At 33.3% G+C, this 9,609-nt stretch overlaps 1 protein-coding gene across 1 annotated transcript; it reads left to right on the top strand.

Annotated features, from left to right (window-relative positions):
• Positions 1-3,377: 3,377 nt before the first annotated feature.
• On the top strand, positions 3,378-5,315 carry LOC117925942 (L-type lectin-domain containing receptor kinase S.4-like). Its single transcript, XM_034845044.1, has one exon. It carries the CDS (start codon positions 3,378-3,380, stop codon positions 5,313-5,315), a length of 1,938 nt encoding a protein of 645 aa, XP_034700935.1.
• The last annotated feature ends 4,294 nt before the right edge of the window (positions 5,316-9,609 follow it).

The following is a 9,609-nucleotide window of genomic DNA, read 5'->3' as shown; positions in this document are numbered from 1 at the left end:
ACATTAGGTATCATTAAAAGGAATTGATTTTTAGTGAGAAAGAAAGAAAGTGGGCATGGTGTGGAGCACAACACTATCCTTTTGCTTCATATTATTAGCTAGATAATAATAATTTAAGTAGCACTTTGTCTACTTGTCTTCTTGTCTACTTGTCAACTTGTCAACTTGGTTTGTGAAATATATGTAGTATGTGGAGATCATTTCCTCAATATCATGCCCATAGAAATTCACAAAATTCCCAAGTTGGTTTTTGAAAAACAATTTCCATTCCACAACCTCCAAAGCCTCTACTCCTTTGTAGTCCCCCAAAGCTTCTTGTAGGCCAAAACCAGAACATTACTCTTCCACAAGGCCCAGCCCACCATCTGCTCAACATTTACCATAAAAAATGTAGTGATAATTTCATTGTGATTGGTCATTTGTATCATCAAAATTATGTACTAAAGCAGATTTGGAAAAGAAAAATTGAAATTAATGGGGAGGAAATGAATGATAATTGGTAGGCATATGAGCTAACTTGCAGGCCAAGGATGGGTGCGACAGCAGAAACCATGCACGTTGCTTGAAATTAACCAACTCTTCTACCTTTATTTGGACTATTCAATCATTCTTGTAACCACTTGTTTCCCCATTTCCAAGCAACCCTTTTTTTTTTTCTTCCTGCTAAATTCTAGTTGCCCAAATATCTTTCTTAATTATTTTGAATTGTAAGAGTAGAAAACACTTTCAATATTTTTAATATTTTAAATTTTTTATCATTCAAGTATTAGAAATACTAGAAACTCTTTTTAGAATTATTTACAAATACAGTGTAAATCAATTTGGACAAAATTGTTGGATTTTTTGGATTTTCATTATTAAAAAAAATGAATGAAAATGGTTTACATTTCTATCATAGAAGACAGACCTCTCATATAGAAAAAAAAAAAAAAAAAATAGCATACACACCTATATAACCAAAAAAAAAATTAAAAAATTAATCATTTATTAATTCAATGTTTAAGAGCATGTTTTAAGGCATTTGATAAACCAACTTAATAACTTAATGGTATGACTTAAAGTAAAAAATAACTTTAAGTAATAAGTAAAAATAATTAACTTATTTTAAATTCGCATCTTCATTTTACATTTTTGTTCTTATTTGCTTTAATTACCTCCATAATATCTTTTGTTACTCTATGATCTCTATTATTATTCGACCTCATTTGCCATAATTATAATTTATGAGGATAAATATGTTAATTTGATAGTTTAAAATAAATTTTAAGTTAATTTTATCAAATAACCTTAATATTTAAAATAATAATTAAGTAATAAGTTTTAAACCAATAATTTAAGAATAATTTAACTTAAAGTTAATTTAAGTCATTAAATAATAAAAATTAAGTTTTATCAAACACTCACTTAATATATATTTTCTTTTAAGAACTATTAATAATATATATATATATATATATATAGTTTTTAACAGCATACTAAAAAAGAAATTTTATTTCTTGTATTCAACTCTAATGTGCAACTATCAATATAATCAACCAATATACTTTACTTGGAAATTTATCTGAACTAAATTCACTAGAAATTTAAGTTTTAGATTAAAAAAAAAATTCTAAAAATGCATATATGTTATCTTTAGTTCTAAGTCTACAATACCCTGTCTTCCAAGCCCTTGGTACCACAACTCTCTCATAGGTCCTGGTCTTCTTTTGCACCACAAGCACTATGTTTGCTTTCTAGTAGATTTCAAAATATTTAAATTGTTTAATCACTTTAAAAGGAAAATTAATTCTATGTATCACATGGTGATGAGAATAACAAACTTCATTTTCAATTAAAATTCTTTTTGCAATCCTTTTATCTATTCATTTTTTTCTGTCTTTTCATAAGTCTTTAACTTAGTAAGTGTTTGGTAAACCATTTTAATGACTTAACTAACATTTATTTTTTTTACTTTTTATTGAAAATAATTTGTTTTCAAATTTCAAATTGTTTGTTTTTTTTACTTTTTTTGACTTATTATTTATTTTTTAAAATTTTAATTGAATAAGAAAAACCAAAATATTTAACTTTTTTTTTTAATATTAAAAGTAATACTTGTATTTTTCTTTAGTTTTTAATACTTAATACTATTAATAACTATTTAGTTTTAAGTTTTATTTAGAATTAAGTAAAAAAATGAACACTACCAACTTAAGTCCTTCAATGTATTAAGAATGTTTGATACAATAACTTAAAATTACAACTTAAAGTTATAAATTAATTTACGCAATAAGTAAAAATAATTAAATTTTAATTTCAAATCATTTTTACCTTATTAACTCATCTAATTAGAGTATATTTTACAACCATGACTTCACATCCATGATTCATTTTTTATAGTAAATATTTTATAATTATTTTATGTATCTATAATACTTTAAATATACAAATGTTTAATAAATAAATTGATTTAGATTAATATAAATAATTATTAATTAAACTTAATGATGATAAATCTTTATTAAAACTAACGAAAATAAATATATCAATTTGATGATTTAAAATAAATTTTAACTTGACTTTATCAAATAAACTTAATACTTTAAATAAAAATCAAATAATAAGTTTTAAATCGTTAAATTAATAATTTAAAAATAATTTAATTTAAAGTCAACTTAAATCATTAAATAATAATCATTACATTTTACCATAGACCAACTTATCTTCCTTACAATTCTTGATCATGTTTCTAATATGACTTACACCGGTGTATACATCCGCATATGAGTAAACAATGAAAATGAGAGATCCATTTCATTCTCCATTTATTATTGTATTTGGATGACTAATTAGAATGCGAATATGAATTTTTTTTAAAAAAAATTATTCTTGCAAAAATTAAATCCTCTCTTATTAGGACTCTAATTCCTATCATATATCATGCATATAATATAAGGAGTCACCTCTGTTCTCACCCTTAACTTCAACTTCCACGTACTACAAGCACCCTAAGCTAATAAAGAATGGAGCAATAAGCAACTCCCAATCCACGAAGAGCTGTCGCAAACATGCTGGAAAATGAAAAGGAAAACAGACATGTTGACTTCTAAAATACTACAAATAAACCAACAGTTGTTTTCTTTCCCGGGAAAAAAAAAATTAAAAAGGAATGACGAAAACCTGTAGTTGTGGTTGGTTTCTTTTCATGGTAAGTGTTGAGTATTATCGCATCTCAAGGTCCCAAAGTCTTGAAAATCCAATCCCCTAAATTTCTATTTCCATATAATAGATATCAGGAAGTTGAAGTTCAAACTACTTTTCACCGGTGACACTCCCTCCTCTCTCTCTCTCTCTCTCTCTCTCTCTCTCTCTCTAAAACCTGCTGCTCGAATTGGACCATGAAGGCGTTCTGCTTGTGTCTCAGCCTCCTCTTTTTAGGCTTTGTGAGTTCAGACATCAGTTTTGTGTACAATGGCTTCCTTAAAGCAGATTTGAGCTTGGATGGAGCATCCCAGCTGAGATCCAATGGTATACTCTCCTTAACCAATGATTCTGTAAGGCTCATAGGCCATGCTCTCTATCCATCTCCCATACATTTCAAGAGAAGCAAAGACCACAGGTCATGGGCCGTCACATTTAGCACCAACTTTGTCTTCTCCATGGCTCCCAAGTATCCTGGCCTCGGAGGTCATGGTCTGGCCTTTGTTCTCTTGTCCACCAAGGCGCCCATGGGTTGTCTTCCAAACCAGTACCTGGGACTCCCAAATGTTACTAGCAATGCAGATTTCTCGACTCGGGTGCTTGCCGTCGAGTTTGATGCTGTCCAAAATCTTGAGCTCATGGATATCAATGACAACCATGTAGGAATAGATATATCCAGCTTGATCTCTAATGTTTCTAAGCCAGCTGCTTATTATTTCACCAACAACAGCAATAACTCCATTGCTTTCAAGAGTGGAGATCCTATTCAGGCCTGGATAGAGTACAATAGCCAGGAGCAGTTGATGAATGTTACCATTTCTCCTCTTGGCATTCCCAAGTCGTTTCGGCCATTGATATCGTTCCCCATTGACCTGTCAATGGTGCTAAACGAATACATGTACATTGGCTTCTCAGCTTCCACTGGCCTGCTCACAGCTGCTCACAACGTGCATGGATGGAGCTTCAGGATTGGAGGAAGGGCAGCAGACTTGGATCCTCTTCGGCTCCCATCTCCAGTGACAAGATCCCGAAAGGTTCTGCATCAAAGGGGACTCACCCTAGGTATCATTTTAGCTAGTGCTACTCTAGTTATCTTGGTGATTTCTGGCACTGCTCATGTCCTACATAGGATTAGGAACAAGGAGGAAGTCTTAGAAGAATGGGAAGTTGAATATGGAGCTCACAGATTCAAGTATTCTGATCTCGTCTCTGCTACTAGGGGGTTTAGAGAGAAAAATCTAATTGGGTCTGGAGGATTTGGGAGAGTCTACAAGGGGATAATCCCCAGAACAGGGCCAGAAGCTGCAATAAAGAGGGTTGCTCATGACTCCCGACAAGGAATGAAAGAATTTGTTGCAGAAATAATAAGCATGGGACGACTTAGGCACCGAAACTTGGTGCAGTTACATGGATGGTGCCGAAGGCAAGATGAGCTTATCCTTGTTTATGACTATGTACCAAATGGAAGCCTGGACAAGATCCTGTTTGATGACCAACAGAAAAAGAAAATACTGACTTGGGAGCAAAGATACAAGATCCTCATTGGTGTTTCACAAGCTTTGCTCTATCTCCATGAAGAATGTGATCAAAGAGTGATTCACAGAGATGTGAAGCCGAGCAATGTTCTCATAGACGCAGAACTCAATGCCAGGCTTGGGGATTTTGGCCTGGCCAGGATGTACAAACATGGAAACAATCCAGAGACGACTCACATTGTAGGAACACTTGGGTACCTAGCCCCTGAGCTCACTAGAATTGGGAAGGCCACAACAAGCACAGATGTGTATGCTTATGGTGTGCTCATGATAGAAGTAGCTACAGGAAGGAGGCCAATTGAGCCCCAGAGGAATGCCCAGGAACTGGTATTGATGGACTGGGTAAGGGAGCTACATTCCAGAGGAGAGATCCTGAGTGTCATTGATCCCACGTTGGATGAGTACAACCCAGATGAAGCCAAGCTTGTTCTTAGTCTTGGCCTGCTTTGCTCTCATCCCCATCCTGATTACAGGCCAGATATGAGAAGGGTTATCCAATACCTCCTGAAGGATGTTTGCCTTCCTGAGCTACCTCCTGATGTTCACCTAGAAGTTCCAGGGACAATGATAGAATTCTCAGATACTTACCCTGATGCATGATTTGTAAAATACCCTCATCACAAGAGAACTAGTATTTTCTCGAGCTTTGGCAAATGGTTTCTGTTAATCAGGCTACAAGTCTTAGCTATTAAAAATGATAAAATTCCTTGGTACCATAGCTTCTCCTTCCAGGTCTGAGGTATAAATATAAATTGTAGGGTAAGATCATGGCAGTTTTCAAAAAATGTAAAAGGATTACACATCCTGTTTTTTGATTAAAATGCATATAAATGATTCAAGAAGAAGATTTTCTTGAAGACTCCAGCTGCAAACAGTATCCCTTCTCAACCCACATTCATCAAACAAATAAAGCAGCCAAAATCCACATAACCAAGTTGAATGTAATAGACATGCCTAGTTTCAGTCTAATTGAAGGTCAAGGGAACCTTCAGCCTAGCTTAGGTAGAAAGGGTTGGGAGAGAGAAGCCATGGTCAGGTGCGGCAAGGGATTCAGTTGGGAAAAAGAGGGGTTCAGGCTACATAACAAAAAGAGTCATGAAAAAAGATATATCATCAGGACAAGAGTTCAAATCAAGCTTGATAGAATTACAGAAATTTTAAGATTGAACGGAAAATTAGAAACTTGTACTAGGTAGAAAGCATAGAACTGTTCAGTCTAACATCTAGTGATTTAAATTTAGCATTTGATATAATTTAAGGAAAGAAAAAATCACATCAAGGAGGAGATTTTTGAAGAATTGAGTTCTCATTCAATTTACCAACATTCATACGAACAATTCTCTTCCAAATAAAATTTCAACATATTTAGGACATGAAAAATGGAATTCAGAGGGAAATAAAAAATAAAAACAGCTTGAAAGAACGTCAGTATAGCACAGACTTTTAAAAAGGAAAAAAAAAATTCCTACGTCAACTAAAACAAACTTAAAGAAAATGGGGAAAAGCCATCAAGATTTTCTTTCCCCAAAAAAATATCATTTCCAAGGTCAGGTTGAATAATAACAACCTAAATATTAGCTAATGAGCTTCTGAAGAAATGTAAGAAGATGACAAGAAGAATTTTTGGTAGGAAAATGCTCAATGAAAAATTATAGCATTATAACGACCTCTATAATTGCAAAGTGGAAGGATTTTCAAAGGAATCTAAGAATAAGTGAACAATAACTTTGAGTGGAATATACTCATGTCAAAATATTGTGTGAAAGACCGAATACCTTGGCCTTGAGTTTTGTATATTATATATAGACTTTACAAGGATGCTTTACATGGAAAGCAAATAAAAACAAATAAATTACAGCATGATTCTAGCCCTATACATGTAAATTATAATCTGTCAAATAATATATGCTAACTGTACAGAATAATCAATGGAGAAATAAGGAAACAATTGTGGGCTAAAATAAGGAAAGAAGGGTGGACTAAATTAAGGAAAGAAGTGTGGACAGCAAGTGTGGGCTAAAATATGGAAGGTGTGGAGGGCTAAAATAAGGAAGGTGTGAAAGGCTAAAATAAGGAAGGTGTGGACAGCAAAGCTGTCCTTTGACAACTCAAGAATATATTTAAATTTAAATCATTTGGAAATTATACCAACCAGGAAAATGGAAGAATAGTTTATTAAGCTGGAACACAAAAAAAAAAAAAAAAAAAAAAAAAAAAGAGAGAGAGAGAGAGAGAGAGAAGAAAAGAAGGATACTCAGATAAGAAAAAACAAACACCAAGAAAAGCACTCCTTAAAAAATGACAAATGCATTGTCAAAAAGACCAGGAAACAAAAGAGAGGGAAAAATAAATGAACAATATGTAAAGAGTGTAATATACATTTTTAGTAATTTAACATGTCAAAGCTATGGTTAAATAATTTAGTAGAGTTTAAATAATTTAGTAGACTTCCTAACTAAGATGGTATTAAAGTCATGGTCACCCAGAGGTCTTGAGTACAAACCTCACCTACTACTATTCCCATCTATTTATGAGCTACTGCTGCTTTATATGTCACTCTACATGCAGGTATAGGACAGCAAGTGAGGGAGGGTGTTACCCTTAACATTTAGGCCCATACCCTAACAGCATAAGAGTTATACAAAAGATTTTGATCAAGATTCATTAAAAGAACATCTATTAGACAATGATAATTTTATGGTCATAACCACTGTAAACTGACAAAAAGACAAGTTTTTCGATCATCTAGGATCAGCTCTATTTCATTCAATTAAGGGAATCTTCATTTCTGCACTGTGTTCTAGCAATACCTATTTTTACTCATATACACACACAAACAGTCTACACAACACAATACAACCAAGAATATAGTGTTGAAGATAAAATGCTGAACAATGGGTATTTTGGAAGCCACAAGCACAACAAACATTCTCTTGTCCTTATATTGCATAGAACTCTGAGTTTGTACAGGCAAAATGGTTTAAAACTCAAATCATTAAGTTCATAAGACAGTTCACATGCTCTGTATTTGTTCTCAAAGTTCTGTAATTTCTCTAAATGGGTAAATTCACACCTGAAAACTCACTTAACATACCCAATATGCATACTTGGTCTGGTAACATGGTGACATTACCCAATGCATTGTAACCACGTTGTTGTTTGAGTTTTTCTCCAATAACAAGGCATACTTACTGGGTATTCCTCTAGTTCAAATTGTTTAAGCATGCTACTACCTTAAGTGGCCTAATGCCCTCATTTAGAACAAAGATTGCACTGTTGTTATGTTTAGTTCACTAATCAAATCACTGAGATAGGCATGCTCAGCATGTTTGTGCCTAAAGCTTCTAGAAACTTCTAGTAAAGTAATTGAATATTTTCCCACTTTTCATACTAGCTATGTGGCACTTCAATTTTGTTTCGTTCTACATGATTTTTGCAGTGCATGCATGCTAAATACATGCAGCTTACAATCTCAATGAAGAGCAAAGTTATACCCTCAGCATCTATGTTGCATGGGTTCAGGTATGAGTGTCAGATGCAGGTATGCGTCCAAGTGTCTGATCCTTCACAACTCAAATTGTAGGACATTGGGACTTTTGGTTAAAAAGGATCCAAAAAACAGGTACAGGTCCTGGAATACGAAATACTTAAAAAAAAAAAAAAAAATCAATTAAAACTAAATTGAAAGTGAAGATGTCATTTTTAAAAGCTCCCATCTTTTCCCTCTAATCCCTTTTTTTTCTTCTTATCCTTAAATATTCTTAAAAAAATTCAATTTTCAGCTAACTCTTCTTTTCCTCTAATGTAATTATTACTAAAAAAGCTGAAAGAATAAAAGAATATTAATGAAAAAATCAAACAGTCACACCCAAAGTAAATAGAAGTGTCAGACAAGGATTCCATACCCACACTCATGTTATTTCGTGTCAACGACAGTATGTTGGATAAAATTGAAGAATCCAGGTATCATAGCTCAAATACTAAATATATGTGACCTACAACCTAAAAGAAGAGTAAATTTCTATCCTCAGCCATGTCCACAGTTTGAAAATAAATTTCTGTTTCAGGGGTACTATTGTCACACCTGCAACCCACCAACAAGCCAGACCCCAATCCACTAACACACTAGAAAGATTTTGATGCTTCCATATCATCAGACATTAAGTGATGAAGAAAAGCAGAGAACAAATTTCCCATTCATTTTTTATTTTTATTTTTTGGTATACATTTATTTCTCTATTTAGCACACATATAACAATACAATGCCAGCAATACCATACTTTATAATTTGATTATATAATTGATTATTGTACACCTCATGAAAAATGAGGTGACAAGACCACCCACAAAGGTAGAAATTTGAGCTGCTTACAAGATCAAGACAACAATTCTTGCAAAACTCAAGTCGCATTTTAATAAGGCCCAGGAATTCCATAGTTGCCTACAAACTATAGTAGGTTACTAAGATATTATAGAGGGTTGAGAAGCCAGAAGTGCATGTTACCCTACTATAAGATTACAGGAAAACAGAGTTAACATAGAAAAATAAGAGATTGAGAGTTTTTTTTTTATTTGAAATTTTCCCAAAAAACAATAATTCCCCTCCTAAAGAAGTAAATTGTTAATAGAACTGAAGATGGGATTTCTTTTGACATCATCCTTTCCCCCAACTCCAAAATCTTTCAGGAATGACAAGAAAATATCGAGAGGCAGTTTAAGCAGCCTAGCTCAACCGTCACAATCTTGGGTTGCATTGGGACTCTTCATTGGACCAACCCTATTCCTAGAAAATTCAATCCAAGCTGGCCCAAGGTCAGAGTGATATATAGTTGGACATGTGCAAACTTGCAGTTTTATAGCACAAGGCCAGGATTTAAAATTTCATGCAGATAAA

The sequence above is a fragment of the Vitis riparia genome, chromosome 12 (genome assembly GCF_004353265.1).
Source record: "Vitis riparia cultivar Riparia Gloire de Montpellier isolate 1030 chromosome 12, EGFV_Vit.rip_1.0, whole genome shotgun sequence".
NCBI classification, from domain to species: Eukaryota; Viridiplantae; Streptophyta; class Magnoliopsida; order Vitales; family Vitaceae; genus Vitis; species Vitis riparia.
This window is presented reverse-complemented; position numbering and strand designations above follow the sequence as displayed.